General features: G+C 43.0%; 1 protein-coding gene across 2 annotated transcripts in view; it reads right to left on the bottom strand.

Moving 5' to 3' along the window:
- The window catches only part of LOC137373421 (protein phosphatase 1 regulatory subunit 36), an 87,946-nt gene that overhangs the window by 46,552 nt on the left and 16,658 nt on the right, over positions 1-24,736 (bottom strand). For both annotated transcript variants that reach the window (XM_068038238.1, XM_068038241.1), the window contains exons 3-5: positions 22,189-22,281; positions 15,433-15,572; positions 4,572-4,641 (exon numbers count right to left, since the gene is read on the bottom strand). In XM_068038238.1, the coding sequence (XP_067894339.1) occupies positions 4,572-4,641; positions 15,433-15,572; positions 22,189-22,281 (303 nt within the window). The remainder of the gene's footprint in view (positions 1-4,571; positions 4,642-15,432; positions 15,573-22,188; positions 22,282-24,736) is intronic.

The following is a 24,736-nucleotide window of genomic DNA, read 5'->3' as shown; positions in this document are numbered from 1 at the left end:
CCTAGAGGAGTATAGTAAGTGTAGGGGGGTATTTAAAAAAGTAATTAGGAGAGCGAAGAGGGGACATGAAAAAACACTGGCGGGTGAGATAAAAGAAAATCCTAAGGCGTTTTATAAGTATATTAAGGGAAAAAGGATAACCAGGGAAAGAGTAGGGCCCATAAGGGACCAAAGTGGCAATCTGTGTGTGGAGCCGGAGGACATATGTGAGGTTCTAAATGATTACTTTTCATCTGTGTTCACTATGAAGAAGGACGATGTAGGTGTAGAGATCAGGGAGGGGGATTGTGATATACTTGGACATATTAGCATTGAAAGGGAGGAGGTATTAGCTGTTTTAGCAGGCTTAAAAGTGGATAAATCCCCAGACCCAGATGAGATGTATTCCAGGCTGTTAAGTGAGGCAAGGGAGGAGATAGCAGGGGATCTGACACAAATTTTCAAATCCTCTCTGGCCACAGGAGAGGTACCAGAGGACTGGAGGACAGCGTATGTGGTACCATTATTCAAGAAGGGTAGGAGGGATAAACCAGGTAATTACAGGCCGGTGAGTCTAACATCAGTGATAGGGAAACTATTGGAAAAAGTTCTGAGGGATAGGATTAATCTCCACTTGGAGAGGCAGGAATTAATCAGGGATAGTCAGCATGGCTTTGTCAGGGGGCGATTGTGTCAAACTAACTTGATTGAATTTTTCGAGGTGACTAGATGTGTAGATGAGGGTAAGGCAGTTGATGTAGTCTACATGGACTTCAGTAAGGCTTTTGATAAGGTCCCGCATGGGAGGAGATTGGTTAAGAAGGTAAGAGCCCATGGGATCCAGGGCAATTTGGCAAATTGGATCCAAAACTGGCTTCGTGGCAGGAGGCAGAGGGTAACGGTCGAGGGTTGTTTTTGCAAGTGGAAGCCTGTGTCCGGTGGTGTACCACAGGGATCGGTGCTGGGACCCTTGCTGTTTGTAGTGTACATTAATGATTTAGACGTGACCAGTAAGTGTGCAGATGACACGAAAATTGGTGGTGTCGTAAATAGTGAGGAGGAAAACCTTAGATTACAGGACAATATAGATGGGCTGGTAAGGTGGGAGGAGCAGTGGCAAATGAAATTTAATCCTGAGAAGTGTGAGGTGATGCATTTTGGGAGGACTAACAAGGCAAGGGAATATACAATGGATGGTAGGACCCTAGGAAGTACAGAGGGTCAGAGGGACCTTGGAGTACTTGTCCATAGATCACTGAAGGCAGCAGCACAGGTAGATAAGGTGGTTAGGAAGGCATATGGGACACTTGCCTTTATTAGCCGAGGCATAGAATATAAGAGCAGGAAGGTTATGATGGAGTTGTATAAAATGCTAGTTAGGCCACAGCTGGAGTACTGTGTACAGTTCTGGGCACCACACTATAGGAAAGATGTGACTGCACTGGAGAGGGTGCAGAGGAGATTCACCAGGATGTTGCCTGGGCTGGAGCATTTCTGCTATGAAGAGAGACTGAAAAGGCTCGGGTTGTTCTCCTTAGAGCAGAGACGGCTGAGGGGGGACCTGATTGAGGTATACAAAATTATGAGGGGCATTGATATGTTAGATAGGAAGAAACTTTTTCCCTTAGCGGAGGGGTCAATAACCAGGGGGCATAGATTTAAGTTAAGGGGCATGAGGTTTAGAGGGGATTTGAGGAAAAAAAAATTTCACCCAGAGGGTGGTTGGAATCTGGAACACACTGCCTGAGGAGGTGGTAGAGGCAGGAACCCTCACATTTAAGAAGTATTTAGACGAGCACTTGAAACGCCACAGCATACAAGGCTACGGGCCAAGTGCTGGAAAATGGAATTAGAATAGATAGGCGCATGATGGCCGGCACGGACACGATGGGCCGAATGGCCTGTTTCTGTGCTGTATAACTCGATGACTCTATGACTAAAATATTGGAAAATACACAGTAGTTCCATCTGAAACTGGAAAAGGACGATGGATTATCATTTCATCAGAATGCTCTTGAAAAGTTTCACTTTATTTCATCCACTTTCCATTTTACTCTCCTTGTTTTCTCCGCTCCTTTCCAAATAGTGGAAGGAGTTCTACTGAGTCTCCAATTCTTCTTTAATGGTGTTGTGGGATCTTTTACACCCATTGAGAAAGCACGGTTTAACATTTCATCTGAAAGAGAGCCCTTTCAACAGTGCCGAAGTGACTCAGTGAGTAGCATCCTGACCTCTGAGGCAGAAAATTCCAGGCTCAATCCCACTCCGGGGTCGAGCCCATAATCCACGCTGCCTCTCTGGTGCAGTACTGAGGGGATGCTGCATTGTCAGAGGTGCCATTTCAAAAGAAATGTTAAATCATGGCCATACCTGCTTTCTCAGGTGGGTGTAAAAGATCCCACAGCACTACTTGAAGAAGATCAGGCGAGTTCTCCCCAGTGTCCTGGCCAATATTTATCCCTCAATCAACATCACAAAAACAGGAACCTCTGTCCAAGTGCTGTGGCCACACAGCTTGGTGCCCTTTGGTTGCAATAGTGCACTACAGATCGGTGCTTATACAATCATAAAATCACACAACACAAGAACAGGCCATTCAGTCCATAATGTCTGCTGGCTCTTTGAAAGAAAAACATGAAATATAAGTCACAGAAAATGGCCATTCAGCCCAACTAGTCTGTGCTGCTGTTTATACTCCACATGACTCTCCTCTCCTTCCATCTCTCTCATCTCAGTCTTTCAGCATATCTTTCTATTCTCTTTTCTCTCATCTACTCATCTAGTTTCATTTTTAAAGCATCTAAGCTATTTGCCTCAATCATTTCCTGTAGTACTGGGTACCACAATCTAACTAGAGGTGTCTAATTAGTCTCACTCCCCCTGTCTTGTCCCCATGATTTAATATCATATCTAGCACAAAGGAAGATGGTTGTGGATGTTGGAGGTCAATCATCACTGCAGGAGTTCCTCAGGGTAGTGTCCTAGGCCCAACCATCTTCAGCTGCTTCATCAATGACCGTCCTTCAATTATAAGATCAGAAGTGGGGATGTTCGCGGATGATTGCACAATGTTCAGCACCATTCGCAACTCCTCAGATACGGAAGCAATCCATGCCCACATACTGCAAGACCTGGACAATATTTAGGCTTGGGCTGATAAATGGCAAGTAATATTCATGCCATACAAGTGCCAGGCAATGACCATCTCCAACAGGAGAGAATCTAACCATCTCCACTTGACGTTCAATGACATTACCATCACTGAATCCCCCACTATCAACATCCTGTGGGTTACTATTGGCCAGAAACTTAACTGGAGCAGCCATATAAATGCTGTGGCTACAAGAGCAGATCAGAGGCTGGGAATTCCGCAGTGAGTAACTCATCTCCTGTCTCCCCAAAGCCTGTCCACCATCTACAAGGCACAAGTCAGGAGTGTGATGGAATACTTTCCACTTGCCTGGATGAGTGCAGCTCCAACAAGATTCAAGAAACTCGACACCATCCAGGACAATGCAGCCTGCTTGATTGGCACCCCACCTACAAACATTCACTCCCTCCACAACTGACGCACAGTGGCAGCAGTGTGTACCATCTACAAGATGCACTGCAGTAACTCGCCTAGGCTCCTTCGACAGCACCTTCCAAACCCGCGACCTCGACCACCTAGAAGGACAAGGGCAGCAAATGCATGGGAACACCACCACCTGCAATTTCCCCTCCAAGTCACACACCATCCTGACTTGGAACTATATCACCGTTCCTTCACTGTCGCTGGGTCAAAATCCTGGAAGTCCCTTCCAAACAACACTACACCCTAAATACTGCAGCGGTTCAAGAAGGCAGCTCACCACCACCTTCTGTGGGACAATTAGGGATGGGCAATAAATGATGACCTATTAAAATGCTAACAAAAAAAATGAAGAGAGATAGAAACAGAGAGAGAGAGAGACTTGAAGAAAAGGCAGGGTGTGAGGGAGACAGAGGGGGTGGTTCTTTTAACTTCACTCACCTTTCAGGACACTGGTGCGGCAGGGTTGGAGCCCCTCCTGGTTTTACTTTCCAGTGAAGTTTTGGGCCGAGTGTAAAACCACCAACTCCAACCGAGCTTGACAGGAAACTGATCCGTCAGTTAGAATCAAATTACTGCCAAAGTTACTGACAGGGACAGGAAGAAAATAACCCAGAGAGATACACAGTAAATGACTGATAGACATGCATAGAAAGACAGAAAGAGAGAGAGAGAGAGAGGAGGAGGGAGAGAGGGGCGTGCACACTCCGAAAGACAGAGATAAACAGAGAGAAAGAAAGACTTGCAGTTCTATATCACCTTTTACCCCCTTAGGATGTCCCAAAGCATTTTACAGTCAATGCAGTACTTTTTTGACGTGTGGTCACTATTGTAGTTCGGAAACCTGACAGCCAATTTATGCATAGCAAGATCCCCCAAACAGCACTGTGATAATCTGTCTTCGTGTTGTTGGTTGAAGGATGAATGTTGACCAGAACAATGTGGAAAGTTTCCTGCTCTGAGTGATAGGGACAGAACATCAGCAACACAGCAATAAGCCAGTAGAGAGACAGACTCTTACCCCAACATTTGCTGAAAAAGTGGTGAAATGCTCAGTGAATGATTTTGTTTCAGTAAAAGGAAAGCAGCATCTGTTAGAGGAAGAACAGCAACATGTTGCATCACAATAATCAATATCCTGAGTGCAATTCACACAATAACCCTTCTCCCAATTGCCTTCGATAGAATTCAGCCTCCTGTTTCACCCAGTACTGGGTCATTGTAAGCGTTTTTTCACTGGCTCCATTCTGGTTCCAGCTCAACCACAGATTGATTTCTGGAATGATAGGGCTGTTCTACAAGGAGAGATTGAGAAGAATAGGTCAGTGACTCCACACTTAGAGTACTGTGCACGATTTTGGTCTCTCTACCTAAGGAAGGATATACTTGCCTTACAGACAGTAAAATGAAGGTTCACTGGATTAATTCCTGGGATGAGAGGGTTGCCCAATGAGGAGCGATTAGTAGAATGGGCCTATATTCCCTCGAGTTTATATTTTTGAGATACAGCACTGAAACAGGCCCTTCAGCCCACCGAGTCTGTGCCGACCATCAACCACCCATTTATACTAATCCTACATTAATCCCATATCCCTACCACATCCCCACCTGTCCCTATATTCCCGTACCTATACTAAGGGCAATTTATAATGGCCAATTTAACTATCAACCTGCAAGTCTTTGGCTGTGGGAGGAAACCGGAGCACCCGGCGAAAACCCACGCAGACACAGGGAGAACTTGCAAACTCCACACAGGCAGTACCCAGAATTGAACCTGGGTCGCTGGAGCTGTGAGGCTACGGTGTTAACCACTGTGCCACTGTGCCGCCCTAATGTTTAAAAAACTGAGAGGTGACTTCATTGACATGTATACAATTCCTTGAGGGCTTGACAGGGTAGATGCTGAGAGGCTGATTGGAGTGTCTGGAACATGATGTCACAGTCTCAGGATAAGGGGCTGGCCATTTAAATGAGAAGAAATTTCTTCACTCAGTGAGATGTGAATCTTTGGAACTCTCTACCCCAGTGTTATATTCCAGAAAGTCAGCTGGTGAAGGATAGACCCGGAGCCAATCTTTGCACACTTTTATAAGCATTTATTTACAGTGTTACACATTACTAACATGTATCATTGTGCGTCAGCTGTGGCTCAGTTACATATATACGAACATATGGCAGCAAATTAAGAAGCAGAACCTTAAAGGTAATAATCTCTGGATTATTACCTGAGCCACGTGCAAATTGGCATAGGGTAAATAAGATTAAAGAAATTAATGCGTGGCTCAAAGACTAGTGTGGAAGAAGAGGGTTCCAGCTCGTGGGGCACTGGCATCAGTACTGGGGAAAGCGGAGGCTACACCATTGAGACGGTCTACACCTGAACCATGCTTGATTGGCACCCCATCCACAAACATTCACTCCATCCACCACCGAAGCACAATGGCAGCAGTGTGTACCATCTACAAGAAGCACTGCAGCAACTCACCAAGGCTACTCAGACAGCACCTTCCAAACCCACAACCTCTACCAACTAGAAGAACAAGGGCAGCAGATGTATTGGAACACCACCACCTGCAAGTTCCCCTGCAAGTCACACACCATCCTGACTTGGAACTATATCGCCGTTCCTTCACTGTCACTGGGTCAAAATCCTAGAACTTCCTTCCCAACAGCATTGTAGGTGTACCTACTCCACATGGACTGCAGCGGTTCAAGAAGGCAGCTCACCACCACCTTCTCATGGGCAATTAGGGATGGGCAATAAATGCTGGCCTAGCCAGCGATGCTCACATCCCATGAAACAAATAAAAAAAAGGAAAAGGTGGAAGGGTGGCACTGTTAATTAATGATAGTATTAGCACATTAGAGAGATGTTCTACGTTCAGGAACCAGGATGTAGAACTGGTTTGGGTAGAGATGAGAAATGATAAAGACAAAAAGTCACTTGAGGGAGTGGTGTACAGGCCCCCTAAAAAGTCACTTGCGGGAGTGGTGTACAGGCCCCCTAACAGTAACCACATGGTAGGACAGAGTATAAAGGAAGAAATAATGGGAGTTTGCCAGAAAGGTACGGTAATAATCATGGGGGATTTTAATCTACCATTAGACTGGAAAAATCAGATGGGCAAAGGTAGCCTAGATGAGGAGTTCATAGGATGTTTTCAGGATATTTTCTTAGAACAGGACGTTCTGGAGCTAACCAGAGAGCTATACCAGAACTGGTATTGTGTAACGAGATAGGATTATTTGATGACCTCATAGTGAAGGTGTCCCTAGGTAGCAGCGATCATAATATGATTGAATGTTATATTCAATTTGAGGGAGAGAAGAATGGGTCTAAGAATAGTATTTTAAACTTAAATAAGGACAATTATGAGGGTATGAAAGCAGTGAACTGGCAAATTAGGTGAGTGGGTAGGTCAATAGAGATGCAATGGCAGACATTTAAGGGGATATTTCAGAATACGCAGAATAGATACCATCCGATGGAAAAGAAAAATTCCAAGGGGAGGACCCATCATGGTGATTAACTAAAAAAATTAAAGATTATCTCAAAATTAAAGAAAAAGCATATAATTGATGCGTGGCAGGTCAGAAGATTGGACAGAATATAAAAAACAGCAAAGAATGACTAAAGGATTGATCTGGAGGGGAAAAAATTGAGTACGAGAGAAAGCTAGCTAGAAATATAAAAACAGATAGTAAGAGTTTTTATAGATACTTAAAAAAGAAAAGTTAACAAAATGAGCATTGGTCCTATAGAAAGTGAGTCTGGGGAATTAATAATGGATAATAAGGAGATGGCAGATGAATTGAACAGATATTTTGCATCGGTCTTCACTATTGAGGATACAACTAACATCCCAGTATTAGCTGTAAGTCAGGAAATGGAAGGGAGGGAAGAACTCAAGAAAATTACAATCACCGGGGAAGTGGTTTTGAACAAATTGTTGGAGCTGCCGGCTGACAAGTCCCCGGGTCCTGATAGACTTCATCCGAGGGTGTTAAAAGAAGTGGCCAGTGAGATAGTTAATGCAAAATAAAAGCAAAATACTGCGGATGCTGGAAATCTGAAATAAAAACAAGAAATGCTGGAACCACTCAGCAGGTCTGGCAGCATCTGTGGAAAGAGAAGCAGAGTTAACGTTTCGGGTCAGTGACCCTTCTTCGGAACTGAAAAATATTAGAAAAGTCACAGGTTATAAGCAAGTGAGGTGGGGGTGGGGCAAGAGATAACAAAGGAGGTCTAGATTGGACCAGGCCACATAGCTGACCAAAAGGTCACAGAGCAAAGGCAAACAATATGTTAATGGTGTGTTGAAAGACAAAGCATTAGTACAGATTAGGTGTTAATACACTGAATATTGAACAGCAGCAAGTGCAAACCTGAAAAAAAACAGTGGGAAAGCAAACTGAACAAACTAAGATGAAATGAAATAAATGCAAAAAAAAGATTATAAAACATGTAAAAAAGAATGTAAAAAAAAGGAAGAAAAAATAACTAAAAATGAAAGTAAAATGGGGGGGTTGTCATGCTCTGAAATTATTGAACTCAATGTTCAGTCCGGCAGGCTGTAGTGTGCCTAATCGGTAGATGAGATGCTGTTCCTCGAGCTTGCGTTGATGTTCACTGGAACACTGCAGCAATCCCAGGACATAGATGTGAGCATGAGAGCAGGGGGAGTGTTGAAATGGCAAGCAACCGGAAGCTCAGGGTCCTGCTTGCGGACTGAGCGGAGATGTTCCGCAAAGCAGTCACCCAGTCTGCGCTTGGTCTCCCCAACGTAGAGGAGACCACACTGTGAGCAGCGAATACAGTATACTACATTGAAAGAAGTACCTGTACTTCTGTACTAATGCTTTGTCTTTCAACACACCATTAACATATTGTTTGCCTTTGCTCCGTGACCTTTTGGTCAGCTATGTGGCCTGGTCCAATCTAGACCTCCTTTGTTATCTCTTGCCCCACCCCCACCTCACTTGCTTATAACCTGTGACTTTTCTAATATTTGTCAGTTCCGAAGAAGGGTCACTGACCCGAAACGTTAACTTCTCTTTTCACAGATGCTGCTAGGTCTACTGAGATAGTTAATGTGTTGGTTTTAATTTTCCAAAATTCCCTAGATTCTGGGAAGGTTCTGTTAGATTGGAAAATAGCAAATGTAACTCCTTTATTCAAAAAGGGAAGGAGACAGAAAGCAGGAAACTACAGGCCAGTTAGCTTAACATCTGTCATAGGTAAAATGTTAGAAGTTATTATTAAAGATGTTATAGCAGGGCACTTAGAAGAATTCAAGGTAATCAGGCAGAGTCAACATGGTTTTGTGAAAGGGAAATCATATTTAACCAATTTATTAGAGTTATTTGAAGAAGTAACATGTGCTGTGGATAATGGGAAACCGGTAAATGTACTGTACTTAGATTTCCAGAAGGCATTTGATAAGGTGCCACATCAAAGAAAACCATAGCGATGGACTTGAAGGTATGGGATAAAGACAAAAACATTTTTCTTCTGCACTTTATAGACATAGTGACTAGATTCAGTCTGTCAACAGTAATTTACAGCAAATACAAAAATGTAATAGTGGACAAGATAACGGAAAGGTGGATAGGAACGGGTCTGGGTGCACTGGCAATGGAGGAGAATTTGCTAGTGATGAGTTTAGGACTCTGTGTGAAAATATGAATACTCTAGCAATGCACAAGGCAGCAAAAAGTCCTTTTAGTAATGGGATTTGGGAGCGAAATCATGCTTTGATTGACGAAATGCTCCGAAAAATTTTAGGCGACCAGCCAAATTGTAAACTGATGACTGCTCTGGCGTGGGCAGTACATGCAAAAACACACTTCAAATAATGGGAGGCTGCAGCTGATATCAATTAGCTTATGGCAGGAATATAAACATACCTTCGGTAATGTGAGATCATCCCCCGGCTTTAGAGGGGACTACAATTAGTTCAAATTTTGAAGAACATTTGAATGCCATGCATGCAGGGCGAAGAGCATATATTAAGGCGGAGATTTTAGAAAAAATCAGGACAGCTTTGAGGTATCAGATCAGGCATCAGAAAAGAATTTTAATACCGGGGACAGTGTGTATTACAAAAGAGAAGGGCAGAAAAAAATGAAGAAGCCCAGGAAAAGTTATAGGCACTGAGCACAAAATGGTAATTTTGCAACATGGCAACCAAACCATTAGAGTACAATCCTCGCAGCTTATTGGCACTGATTATACATTGACAGAATCTGAACAAATGATGGATACTGATGATGCACCATGTACTTCACATGCAGATATGTCGGACCTTTACGAGCAACAGATTATAGCAGATAACAGGTTAACTGAGAGTGGGCCAAGTGATACTGAAGATCAAAAATGAGTCCATTTTTACAAGGGTCACTGAAAGGTCTGGACTGTAAACAGTTACTGTAAGGCACCTGTCTTCAAATAATTACCCAGCAGGGATTGTTTTTCACTTGGGGAGATGTTTACAAAGAAGTGGCAGGTCAAGATTTATTGAGGTCAGGAGGCTTGACTTGTAGAATGTTTTTGGTTTCACTTTGAATTATTACAAAAGGCAGTTGGGGATGAACAGTGGTTTGAAAAGTAGTTAAACAGTCACCTTGCCAAGAAGAACAAACCACCCCAACTCAGTCTGTTCCAGCTCCTTGAAACAAAAACTGCCAGTTTTCCATTTCTCGAGAAGCTGAGAAGCAACTGTAAGAAGCAGACTAAACTGTTGCCGCATTTCTCCTGTAAGGCCTGTGTCTGAAAACTCTGTTGCTGTATTTCCTGGAAGCCTACCCAAACTGATCTTCAATGTCGCCTGAAAAGAACAGTTCTAGGAAGTTGCCGGCGACAGTTGTCTATAGGTATTTGGGACGCCAAACCAAAACAAAGGACATATTTCCATATTTCCTCTTTCTTCTTCAAGAATTAGCAAGTATTTAACCAATGTATGCAGTGGTTAGCACCGCAGCCTCACAGCTCCAGCGACCCGGGTTCAATTCTGGGTACTGGCTGTGTGGAGTTTGCAAGTTCTCCCTGTGACTGCGTGGGTTTCCTCAGGGTGCTCCGGTTTCCTCCCACATGCCAAAAGACTTGCAGGTTGATAGGTAAATTGGCCATTAACAATTGCCCCGAGTATAGGTAGGTGGTAGGGAAATATAGGGACAGGTGGGGATGTGATAGGAATATGGAATTAGTGCAGGATTAGTATCAATGGGTGGTTGATGGTCGGCACAGACTCGGTGGGCCGAAGGGCCTGTTTCAGTGCTGTATCTCTAAACTGAACTAAACTAAACAATGTCTTTTTTGTCTGTTTTTTTGTAATAGAGCTCTAAAATGCAAATCCCTTTATTTTTCTGGTTAACCAGTGTGTGTGTGTGTGTGTGTGTGTGTGTGTGTGTGTGTGTGTGTGTGTGTGAGGGGCTAACATAAAAAGGGAACTTTAATATTTCAATCTGTGTGTTTATGCTTTATTTCATTACTGGTTAAGATTTGTTTTATAATAAACTGATAATTTTGTTGTTTATTAAAGAAACCTGGTTGGTGTGTTTTATTCTGGGATAAAAATAGAAAAAAAATAGAGTCTATGATTGACCATATTGGTAAGTGGGAAAAAATTAAAATATATGATGTGACCTATGGAGAAATGGAACGAGAATAAACAGTGCACTCTTCCCACCTCAGTTGTAATAATTATCATATTGTTGTTTAAGGGAGTTGTTCTGTGCAAATCGGCTGCCGCCTTTCCCACATTACAGCTATGTTTTGAAAGTACTTCATTGGTTGTAGAGCACACTGGACAAAGGTCTTTCTTCCCCAAGTATTGGCTGTGAACTCTGCTCTGTGAGAAGTGTCGATCATAAGATCATAAGAACTAGGAGCAGGAGTAGGCCGTCCGGCCCCTCGAGCCTGCTCCGCCATTCAATAAGATCATGGCTGATCTTTTCGTGGACTCAGATCCACTTACCCGCGCTCCCACCGTATCCCTTAATTCCTTTATTGTTCAAAAAGATATCTACCTTAGCTTTAAAGACGTTTACTGAAGAAGCGTCAACTACTTCACTGGGCAAGGAATTCCATAGATTAACAATCCTCTGGGTGAAGAAGTTCCTTCTTATTTCAGTCCTAAATCTGCTCCCTCTAATCTTGAGGCTATGCCCTCTTGTCCTAGCTTCACCTGCCAGTGGAAACATCATCTCTACTTGTATCTGATCTATTCCCTTCATGATTTTATATGTTTCTATAAGATCCCCCCTCATTCTTCTGAACTCCAATGAATATAATCCCAATCGACTCAGTCTCTCCTCATAAGCCAACCCCCTCAACTCCGGAATCAACCTAGTGAACCTCCTCTGCACCCTCTCCAGTGCCAGTATATCCTTTCTCAAGTAAGGAGACCAAAACTGCACACAGTACTCCAGGTGCGGCCTCACCAGTACCTTATACAGCTGCAACATAACCTCTCTGCTTTTAAACTCAATCCCTTTAGCAATGAAGGACAAAATTCCATTTGCCTTCCTAATTACTTGCTGTACCTGCAGACCAACCTTCTGCGATTCATGCACAAGGACACCTAGGTCCCTCTGCATAGCAGCATGCTGCAACTTTTTACCATTCAAGTAATAATCCTTTTTCTTGTTACTCCTACCGAAATGAATGACTTCACATTTATTAACATTGTATTCCATCTGCCAGACCTTTGCCCACTCACTCAATGTATCCATGCTCCTCTGCAAAGTTTCACAGTCATCTGCACACTTTGCTCTGCCACTCATCTTAGTGTCATCTGCAAACTTTGACACCCTACACGTGGTCCCCAACTCCAAATCATCTATATAAATTGTAAATAATTGCGGTCCCAACACCGATCCCTGAGGCACACCACTAGTGACTGATTGCCAACCAGAATAGCACTCATTTATCCCACTCTCTGCTTCCTGTTCGTCAACCAATCCTCTATCCATGTTAATACTTTACCCCTGACGCCATGCATCCTTATCTTATGCAGCAGCCTCTTGTGCGGCACCTTGTCGAAGGCCTTTTGGAAATCTAGGTACACCACATCCACTGGGTCCCCATTGTCCACCTTGCTCGTAATGTCATCATAGAATTCCAAAAGATTTGTCAAGCATGACCTGCCCTTCATGAACCCATGCTGCGTCTGCCCAACGGGACAATTTCTATCGAGATGCCCTGCTATTTCTTCCTTGGTAATAGACTCAAGCATCTTCCCCACTACAGAGGTTAAGCTAATCTGTCTATAATTCCCCATCTTTTGTCTACCTCCCTTTTTAAACAGTGGCGTCACATCTGCTGTTTTCCAATCAACTGGGACTACCCCAGAGTCCAGCGAATTTTGGAAAATTACCGTCAGTGCACCTGCTATTTCTCCCGCCATTTCTTTTAGTACCCTGGGATGCATTCCATCAGGGCCAGGAGACTTATCAATCCTTAGCTCCATTAGCTTGCCCAACACTACCTCTTCCGTAATAATGATTGTTCCCAGGTCCTCACCTATGTTCGCCTCTTTGTCAATTACTGGCATGTTATTAGTGTCCTCCACTGAGAAGACCGATACAAAATACCTGTTCAAAGCCTCGGCCATTTCATCATATCCCATAACTAAATTCCCCTTCTCATCCTCTAAAGGACCAACGTTTACTTTAGCCACTCTTTTTCGTTTTATATATTTATAGAAACTTTTGCTATCTGTCTTTATATTCTGTGCTAGTTTTTTCTCATGTTCTATCTTACTTTTCTTTATAGCTCTTTTTGTAGCTTTCTGTTGACCTTTAAAGTTTTCCCAATCTTCTAGTTTCATGCTGCTTTTGGCCACTTTGTATGCCTTCTTTTTCAATTTGATAGCCTCCCTTATTTCCTTAGACACCCATGGCAGATTACCCCTTTTCTTCCAGTCCTTCCTTTTCACTGCAATATACTTTTGCTGAGCACTTTGAAAAATTGTTTTGAAAGTCCTCCACTGCTCGTCAACTGTCCCACCGTAAAATCTTTGTTTCCAGTCCACTTTAGCCAAGTCCTCCCTCATTCTATTGTAGTCCCCCTTGTTCAAGCACAGGACCCTGGTATTGGATTTTATCTTCACACTCTCCATCTGTATTCTAAATTCAACCATACTGTGATCATTCCTTCCAAGAGGATCCCTAACCATGAGGTTATTAATTATTCCTGTCTCATTACACAGTACTAGATCTAGGATAGCTTGCTCCCTCGTCAGTTCCATTACATACTGTTCAAGAAAACTATCACGGATACACTCAACGAACTCCTCCTCAAGGCTACCCTGACTGAGCTGGTTCAACCAATCTACATGTAGATTAAAATCCCCCATGATAATTGCCGTACCATTTTTACAGGCATTAGTTATTTCTTTGTTTATTGCCTGCCCCAATGTGATGTTATTATTTGGTGGCCTACAGACTACGCCTATCAATGACTTTTTCTTCTTAGAGTTTCTAATTTCCACCCAAATGGATTCAACCTCATTCTCCATAGAACCTATATCATCTCTCAGCACCGCCCTGATGTCGTCCTTGAGTATCAGAGCTACACCACCTCCCTTACCTTCCTGTCTGTCCTTCCGAATAGTCTGGTACCCCTGGATATTTAACTCCCAGTCGTGACCAACCTGCAATCATGTCTCCGTAATGACTACCGAATTGAGGCCCCACTCAGTACCTCCCTCTGCCAACCTTTACCAAAACTGGGAACTCAACTCATGGGGGGAGAATCGGGAAGAGCTCGGCCTGGTTACTGAGTACTAAAGACATCCTCCAGTGCGGTGCCACACCATTTAGATCAGGCAGACCACAGTCTAAGGCCCTCTCGCCATAGTATACTGAGGGGCTGGAACCTGTGTAAAACCCCTCGGGCTTTAAACACCAGAGAATGTTTGACATGAAATGTATATTGTAAATATATCCTGTAACTGTAAGTGTAGTGAGGTACCTCAGAGTGCCACTTACTGTATTGAAGGAAATTGTATTGCACTTTACATAATGTCAAATTTGAACTGCTATGCAATGTACTTATACAAATTTTATGAATGAAGAATATATTTTTTTAAAAACAAGAAAACCATTCAGATCAGGAGGGTCCAGTTTGTTCCCCATTCACTGTTCATCTCGCTCAAGTCAGCTGATGAAGTCATTAGGAATCCATAATTAGCCTCAGCATCTTGGCTGTGCAGGGAGGAGTGGAGGGGAAACACCAGTCACTCCCAGTGGAAAGTGCATGTCTGCATCCATCGCAAACCAAATCATGATGAATAAGTGATACTCCCCATGGCTTTTTAGCACTCTCTGTCTTGGTTCACCATTGCAGAATGGCCGGGTAGCACAGAAAGAAAGATTCACATTTATATAGAACCTTTCACTACCTCCAAACATCCCAAATCGCTTTACAGCCAATGATGTACTTTTGAAGTGTAGCCACTCTTGTAATGTAGGAAATGCAGCAGCTAATTCCCGGTACAGATACGATGGGCCAAGAGGTCTCTTTCTGTGCCGTAACTTTCTATGAGTCTATAATTTGTGCACAGCACGATCCCACAAACAGCAATGTGATCATTACCAGATAACCTGTTTAAATGATATTGGTTGAGGGATAAATATTGGCCAGGACACCAGGGAGAACTCCCCTGCTGTTCCTCTAATAGTGGTTGCGTGATCTTTTACCTCCGCCTGAGAGCGCGGACAGGGCCTCTGTTTAATGTCTCACTTGAAACACTGAAATGGTACAACACTCCCTCAGTACTGCACTGGAGCATCAGCTTAGATCTTTGGGCCTTATACCCATGACCTCTGACTCTGCAGGGAAACAAAGAAAAGCATAATATTTCACACCGCTTGCTCACTTTTGACGTCCTCAAGTGTAACATATTGACTCAGTCGACCTTCTGATTTCTGGGGTTCAAGTACATTTCCCAGAATTTTCCCGCTGCTTATTGCTGTCCTCAACATTGCCATACTGTGCCTGGAAATGTCACCCTTTGACCTGTTTTCAAAAACAAGATATTATTGAGTTGTTATTTTACCTTTCACTCCCAAACAACATAGATAAAAACACTCATCTAAAAGATGGCACCTCTGACAGTGCAGTACTGCCTCAGTACTGCATTGCATCAGTCTAGCATTGGCTAAAAAATAACAATGCCCCTGGACCTGATGGCCCAAATGCTAGAGTTTTAAAAGAGGTATTTATAGAGATAGTAGATGCATTGGTTTGATCTTCCAAAATTCTTTAGATTCTAGAAAGGTACCCTGTGGATTGGAAGGTGGCAAATATAATCTCACAGTTTAGAACAGGAGCAGGAGAGAAAACAGCTAACTTGACATCAGTAGTAGGGAAAATTCTAGAATCTATTATTGAGGACATGGTAACGGGATACTTAGAAAATCACAATATGATTAGGCAGAGTTAGCACGGATTTGTGAAAGGGAAACCATGTTTGACAAATCTATTAGCGTTTTATGAGGTTGTGGACAAGAGGGAATCAGTGGATGTAATCCAATTTGAATTTCAGAAGGCATTTGAATAGGTTCCACACAAGAGGTTATTGCACAAAATTAGGGCTCACGGGATTGGGGGAAATATATTAGAATGGATTGAGAGTTGGCTCGGCAAATAGACAGAAACCAGAGAGTAGGAATCAACAGGTTAGTTTTTAAAAATTCATTCGCAAGACGTGGAAAAGTCTACAGTTACTGCCCATCCTAATTCCCCTTAACTGAGAGGCTTTCTAGGCTATTCCAGAAGGCAGTTCAGCTGTGGGTCTGGAGTTAAATATAGGCCAGACCATGTAAGGACAGCAGATTTCCTTCCCTAAAGGACATTAGTGAACCAGATGGGTTTTTACAACAATCCAGTGGTTTCATGGTCACCATTACTAAAACTAGGTTCTTTTAATTCCAGATTTATCAACAGAATTTAAACTCCCCATCTGCTATGGTGGGATTTGAACTCACGTAGACTGATCATTAGTTTGAGCCTCTGCGTTACTAGCCTAGCAACATAACCACTATGCTACCATTCCCTGCATTCTTAGCTTGACAGATTGTAACTAGTGAGCTGCTACAGGATCAGTATTTGGGCCTCAGCTATTTCCAATGTTTAGATGAAGGGACTGATTGCAATGCATCTATGTTTGCTGACAATACAAAGCTAGGTGGGAAAGTAATCCATGAGGGGGATATAAGGAGGATGCAAAGGGATATAGAGAGGTTAAGCGAGTGGGCAAGAAGGCAGCAAAAAAATAATGCAAAGAAATGTACAAAGAATGAGAAAGCAGAATATTCTTTATAAGGTGGAGAGATGAGTAAATGTTGGCATTGAGATCTGGGTGTCCTTGGACAAGAATCACAGCAAGTTAACATGCAGGTACATCAAGCAATTAGGAAGGAAAATGGTATGTTAGCCTTTATTGCAAGGAGGTTGGAGTATAAGAGTAAGGAAGTCTTGCTGCAATTGTATAGAGCATGGGTGAGAGCATGCCTGGTGTACTATGTACCATTTTGGTCTCCATACCTAAGGAAGCATATACTTGCCTGGTACAGTAAATATTCATCAGGTTACTTACTGGGATGACAGGGCTGTCCTATGAGAAGAGGTGAGTAGAATGGACCTATATTCTCTGGAGTTTAGAAGAATGAGAGGTAATCTCATTGAAATGTATAACATTTTCAGAGGGCTTGACAGGGTAGCTGCAGAGAGGCTGTTTCCGCTGGATGGAGAACCTAGAACTAGGGGGTAGTGTCTCAGGATAAGGGGTCATTCATTTCAAGCTGAGATGAGGAGAGATCTCCTAACACAAAAAAAATTCAAAAAAGTAAAAAGGGAGAAATTAGAGTACGACAGGAAACTAGCAAGAAATATTAAAACAGGCAGTTAGAGCTTCTACAAGTATATAAAAAGGAAGAGAGTAGCTAAAGTAAATGGTCCCTTCGGGGATTAGACTGGAGAATTAATAATGGAAACAAGGCAGACACTTTGAAGAAGATTTCGTATCTGTCTTCATGGTAGAAGACACAAAAAGCATCCCAAGAATGGTAGAAAATCAAGAGGCAAAAGGGAGGAACTTAAAACAATCGATTTCACTCAAGAAAAAGTACCAGGAAAACTACTGGGACTAAAGGCTGACAAGTCCCCTGGACCTGATGGCCTGCATCCTCGGGTCTTAAAAGAAGTGGCTGCAGAGATAGTGAATGCATTGATGTAATCTTTCAAAATTTCCTAGATTCTGGAAAGGTCCCATTCGATTGTAAAGCTGCAAATGTAACACCTCTATTCAATAAAGGAGGGAGACAGAAAACAGGAAATTTTAGGCCAGTTAGCCTAACATCTGTCAATGGGAAATTGCTAAAATCCATCATCAAGAAGGTAGCAGCAGGACATTTAGAAAATCATAATACAATCAGGCAGAGTCAACATGGTTTTATGAAAGGGAAATCGTGTTTAAAAATTTATTAGAGTTCTTTGAGAATGTAACAAGCAGGGTGGATAAAGGGGAACCTGTAGATATAGTCTATTTGGATTTCCAAAAGGAATACAATATGGTGCCACATAAAAGGTTACGACAGATGATAAAGCTCATGGTGTTGAGGGTGATATATTAGCAAGGATAAAGGATTGGCTAACAGGAACAGAGTCGGGATAAATGAGTAATTTTCAGGATAGCAAACTGTAACTAGTGGGGTGCCAGAGGGATCAGTGCTGCGGCCTCAAATATTTATCATCTATATTAATGACTTGGATGAAGGGGCCAAGTGTATTGTAGCCAAATTTGCTGACAATATAAAGAGAGGTGGGAAAGCAAGTTGTGAAGAGGACACAAAGTGTCTGCAAAGGAATAGAGATAGGTTCAGTGACTGGGCAAAAATTTGCCTGATGGAGTATAATGTGGGAAAATGTGAGGTTGTCCACTTTGACAGGAAGAATAGAAAAATAAAATATTACTTAGGTGGAGAGAGACTGCAGAATGCAGTGATACAGAGGGATCTGGGTCTCCTCGTACATGAATCAAAAAAAGTTAGCATGCAGGTACAGCAAATCATTCGGAAGGCAAACAGTATGTTGGCCTATATTGCAAGGGAAATGGAGTACAAAAATAGTGTACTCAGTGAGACCACAAAAAGTACTGCGTACAGTTTTGGAGAATTCATACCCAGCAAGCAGTGGAGGTAAAAACTATAGGGCAATAATCGTTGGGGATTTCAACTACTCCAATATCAACTGGGATACAAACAGTGTGAAAGGCGCAGAGGGCACAACATTTTTGGGCGGCATTCGTGAGAACTTTTTTAGCCAGCACATAACAAGCCCAACGAGAGGGGGAGCAATTCTAGATTTAGTCTTCGGTGATGAAGCTCGGCAAGTGGATGAAGTAACAGTGGGTGACCATTTTGGAGATAGTGACCATAATACAGTTAGTTTTAGCATAATCATGGAAAAGGACAAAGATACAACAGGAGTAAAAGTTCTAAATTGGGGGAAGGCAAATTTTACGAAACTGAGAAGTGACCTAGCGAAAGTGGACTGGATACAGCTACTTGAAGGAAAACCAGTGGCAAACCAGTGGGAGGCATTCAAAAGTGAGATACTACAGGCATAGTGTAGGCATGTCCCCACAAAGATAAATGGTGGTACTGCCAAATCTAGAGCTCCCTAGTTATCTAGAAGCTTACAGGGTAAGATAAAGCAGAAAAACAAAGCTTATGATGGTCATAAAAAACTAAATACTTTAGAAAGCAAAGAGAGGTCATGAAAAATTATTGGCAGGTAAAATCAAGGAAAACCCAAAGATGTTTTAACAGTGCATTAACAGCAAGAGAATAACTAAGGAAAGGGTGGGGCCTATCAGAGATGTACAAGGGAACTTATGCTTGGATGCAGAAGATGTGGGCAGGGTTCTTAATGGGTTTTTTGTCTCTGTCTTCACAAAGAAGAGGGTTGATGCAGACATTGTAGTTAGAGGAGTGTGAAATATTAGATATGATAAGCATAATGAGAGAGGAAGTACTAGAGGGTCTGACATCCTTGAAAGTGGATAAATCGCCATGGCCAGATGAATTGTATTCCAGGTTGTTGAAGGAAGCCATGGAGGAAATAGCAGATGCTCTGAGGATCATTTTCAAATCCTCACTAGATACAGGCGAGGTACCAGACGATTGCAGGTCTGCGAACATTGTACCATTGTTTAAAAAGGGTACGAGGGATAGGCCAAATAATTATAGGCCGGTCAGTCTGACCTCGGTGATGGGTAAATTATTAGAATAACTTCTGAGGGACAGGATAAACTTCCACTTAGAAAGGCATGGATTAATCAGGGATAGTCAGCATGAATTTGTTAAGGGAAGGTCCTGTCTTACTAACTTGACTGATTTTTTTGAGGAAGTAACAAGAAGGATTGATGAGGGTAGTGCAGTGGATGTGGTCTACATGGATTTTAGTGAGGCATTTGACAAGTTCCCACATGGCAGACTGGTCAGTAAAATAAAAGCCCATAGAATACAGGAGAATGTGGCAGGTTGGATCCAAAATTGGTTCAGTGACAGGAAACAAAGGGTAGTAGTCGATGGATGTTTTTGTGAATGGAAAGCTGTTTCGAGTGGCTTTCCACAGGGCTCAGTGTTGGGTCCTTTGCTGCTTGTGGTACATATTAATGATTTAGACTTACATGTGGGAGGCATGATTTGGAAATTTGACGATGACACAAAAATTGGCCGTGTAGTTGATAGTGAAGAGGATAGCTGTAGATTCCAGAATGATATTAATGGTTTGGTTGAGTGGGTAAAAGTGGCAAATGGAATCTGGAAATGTGTGAGGTAATGTATTTGGGGAGGGCAAATAAAGCGAGGGAATACACAATAAATGGGAGGATATTGAGAGGGGTAGAAGAAGTGAGAGATCTTGGAGTGCATGTCCACAGGTCCCTGAAGGTGGCAGGACAGGTAAATAGAGTTGGGAAGAAGGCATATGGAATGCTTTCCTTTATTGGCTGAGGTACAGAATACAAAAGCAGGGATGTAATGCAGGAACTGCATAAAACGCTGGTAAGGCCACAGCTGGAGTATTGTTTACAGTTCTGGTCACCACATTACAGGAAGGACGTAATTGCTCTGGAGAGAGTACAGAGATTTACAAGAATGTTGCCAGGGCTTGAAAGTTGCAGGTATGAGGAAGGATTGGATAGGTTAGGGTTGTGTCAGGCAAAAAAACCCCATCTGCCAAGACTGAGGCACATATTATTTCGCCACATGAACATTAAAACTTAAAATTGCAAGCCCCTGTCTGGAAAGACATTTGCATAGTAACAGAGAGTGTTGGAACAAAGGGACCCAGTCTTTGCTTCCCCAATACACAGAAGAAGTGGTCAGACCAGTTTTAGTCACATGACTAACTGGCTGTTGGTTATTTGAACTTGCCACAGATTTGAAATCAAAGTACTTTTCTCCTGGACTGAGAACACCTCTCTCCTGTCTGCTCTCATCTCACTCTCACCAGCTTCGGAAACCATTGAAGACACATGAACCCCAAGAGAATAAAGTCTCCTGCAGTGAACAAGGTTTAAGAAGAATACTGGGCCCCAACGAAAAGTAAGAGCTGTCTACAATCAAGGACTCTACGCGAGCTGGGAACACAGAAACAAGAACCCCCTTTGGAGATTGCCTCAAACCCCTCCATTTTATTTTTCTTCTGCTCTTTTCTGTCCCTATTTGCATGTGTGTATCACATGTGCATGCTAGTGAGGACACGTTATATATCCGTAGGCATTAACCGTTTTAGAGTTTAAGGTTTAATAAATTTCACTTTCCTTCTTTAAACCTAAGAAAGCCTGTTTGTGCTCATTTCTTTGCCTTATAATTGGAAAGTGTGAACAAGGATTCACAAAGGGGGAGCTAAAAACAGTGTGTTTAGAATTAAAACCCTGTTACAATAAAACCAGGTGAAGACAGTAAAAGACCCCGAGACACCTTTCTCACCTGGTCGTAACAGGTTGTTTTCCTGAGAACAGAGGAGGCTGAGGGATGACTTAATAGAGGTATACAAAGTTATGAGGGGCTTAGAAAGAGTAGACAGGAAGAACCTGTTTCCCATAGCAGAGAGGTCAATTAACAGGGGGCACAGATTTCAGATGGTTGGTAGAAGGATTAGAGGGGACATAAGGAAAAACTTTTTCACCCAGAGGGTGGTGGGTGTCTGGAATTTACTGCCAGGAATATTGGTGGAGGCAGAAGCCCTCAATTCTTTGAAAAGGTACCTGGACACACACCTGAAGTGCTGTAAACTGCAAGGTTATGGACCAAGTATTGGAAGGTGGGATTAGATTGGGTGGCTAGTTTTTTTCAGCCAGCACAGACACGATGGGCTGAATGGCCTCCTTCTGTGTCATAATTTTTCTATGGTTCATTGAATATATTCAAGGCTGAGTTACACAGATTTTTGATCTACAAGAGAGTTAAGGGTTATGGGGGGCAGGCAAGAAAGTGGAGCTGAGGCCACAGTCAGATCAGCTATGATCTTATTGAATGGCAGAGCAGGCTCAAGGGGCCAAATGGCCTACTCCAGACCCTGTTCCTTATGTTATTATTATATGTGTAAGTCTCTCACTCACTTCCGAAACCCTTGATTTTGGTTTATAGGTTCCAGGATAGTTTGAACTTTGCTCTTTGACTTTTTGTCTTTAATTTCTGGAGTGGTCCACAAGCTGAAAAACAAAAACACGGATATTAAAATTGGCAGGAATGAGAGACAGAGAGGAAGTGTAACCTCTGTGTCATACTGTCGTACTAGAAGAAAAGATTTGCATTTCTAAATTACCTTTCAAAAGAACGTACCAAAGTGCTTTACAGACAAAAACATTATTTTGAAGTCACTGTTGCAATATAGGAAACATCTGTAAGATGCACTGCAGCAACGCATCGAGGCTCCCTCGACAGCAACTTCCAAATCCACGACCTCTTCTACCTAGAAGGACGAGGGCAGCAGATGTATGGGAACACCACCACCTGCAAGTTCCCCTCCAAGTCACACCCCATCCTGAACTATATCACCGTTCCTTCATTGTCGCTGGGTCAAAAACCTGGACCGTCCTTCCTAACAGCACTGTGGGTGTATCTACAGCAGATGGACTGCAGCAATTCCACCTTCTCAATGGCAATTAGGGATGGACAATAAATGCTGGCCTGGCCAGCAAACTTATATTTCAGGAACAAAGAAAATTAGCCATTTGCACACAGCAAGCTTCCACAAACAATGTGATCGTGACCAGGTAATCTGTTTTTATTGTGGCGTTAGATAAATATACTCACTCACTACTTTTTCAGCCAACAGCTGAATTTTTAGGAACCTGCTTGATTCTTCAAAGCTTTCCAAGCCCAGGGTTTCTTGGTAAGCTCATTAAACATTCTCATACTAAGGGATGTTAGTATGTCACACCGGTCAGCTGTAAAATTTACACAGGGACAGTACAGGCAAACCAGCTTAATTGTACGTGCTCAGGGAAACCTTGCAGATTGCAATAAAACAGGAATTCTATAAAAACAGAAGCAACAAAACTTCAGGTTGGTCTGGTGCACAACAACCTCAATTTACCTCAATTTCTGACAAGAGCCCAACAAGATGAATCCAGTAAACAATGACTTAGCAAAATGCTGAGGTGTTTGTGAGTTTTTGTAATGCCATGTAGAACTCAGTGATTTTCATTGCAGCAGCTTTTTCGGGAGCAGAGAGTGCAAGCGAGTGAGCAGCTGGGAAGGTCAGTTTCAAAGTAAACTTAATTTCCTTTTGTTTTCGGCGGATACCAGGGGGCTGCTGGGTAAGTAAAACCCGATATATTTGGGCTGTTTAAAATAACTTGCCTTTCATTGCAGCAGCTTTTTCGGGAGCAGAGAGTGCGAGCGAGTGAGCAGCTGGGAAGGTCAGTTTCAAAGTAAACTTAATTTCCTTTTGTTTTCGGCGGAGACCAGGGGGCTGCTGGGTAAGTAAAACCCTATATATTTGGGCCGTTTCTGAACCCAAGACACTACACCTGTAGTGTCTCCCACCTGCCCTCCTCCTCTAACCAAAAAAAAAAGGACTCGGTGTGTAGATAAGGTAAGGCTTTTTCTATTTCTCTTTTTGTTTTATCGTGTGATTGGTAAAAACTTTTCGTTCCTTTTTCATTTAACTAAGTTAAGCTTAAGATTAAAAATGGCAGGAGATCTCGGACCCGTGTCATGCTCCTCTTGCTCAATGTGGGAGCTCAGGGACATGGCTGATGTCCCTGACTCCTTCACGTGCAGGAAGTGTGTCCAGCTGCAGCTCCTGTTAGACCGCATGACGGCTCTCGAGCTGCGGATGGACTCACTTTGGAGCATCCGCGATGCTGAGGAGGTCGTGGATAGCACGTTTAGTGAATTGGTCACACCGCAGATTAGGATTGCTGAGGGAGAAAGGGAATGGGTGACCAAAAGGCAGAGAAAGAGCAGGAAGGCAGCGCAGGAGTCCCCTGCAGTCATCTCCCTCCAAAACAAGTATACCGTTTTGGATACTGTTGAGGGAGATGGCTCACCAGGGGAAGGCAGCAGTAGCCAGGTTCATGGCACCGTGGCTGGCTCTGCTGTTCGGAAGGGCAGGAAAAAGTGTGGAAGGGCTATAGTCATAGGGGATTCGATTGTAAGGGGAGTAGATAGGCGGTTCTGTGGTCGAAAACGAGACTCCCGAATGGTATGTTGCCGCCCAGGTGCACGGGTCAGGGATGTCTCAGATCGGCTGCAGAACATTCTGAAGGGGGAGGGTGAACAGCCAGTTGTCGTGCACATAGGCACCAATGATATAGGTACAAAATGGGATGAGGTCCTACAAGCAGAATTTAGGGAGTTAGGAGCCAAGTTAAAAAGTAGGACCTCAGAGGTAGTAATCTCAGGATTGCTACCAGTGCCACGTGATAGTCAGAGTAGAAATGAAAGAATAGTCAGGATGAATGCGTGGCTTGAGAGATGGTGCAGGAGAGAGGGGTTCAGATTTTTGGGACATTGGGACCGGTTCTGGGGGAGGTGGGACTATTACAAATTGGACGGTCTACACCTGGGCCGGACTGGAACCAATGTCCTTGGGGGTGCTTTTGCTAACGCTGTTGGGGAGGGTTTAAACTAATGTGGCAGGGGGATGGGAACCAAATG

This window comes from Heterodontus francisci, chromosome 9, assembly GCF_036365525.1.
Source record: "Heterodontus francisci isolate sHetFra1 chromosome 9, sHetFra1.hap1, whole genome shotgun sequence".
NCBI classification, from domain to species: domain Eukaryota; kingdom Metazoa; phylum Chordata; class Chondrichthyes; order Heterodontiformes; family Heterodontidae; genus Heterodontus; species Heterodontus francisci.
This window is presented reverse-complemented; position numbering and strand designations above follow the sequence as displayed.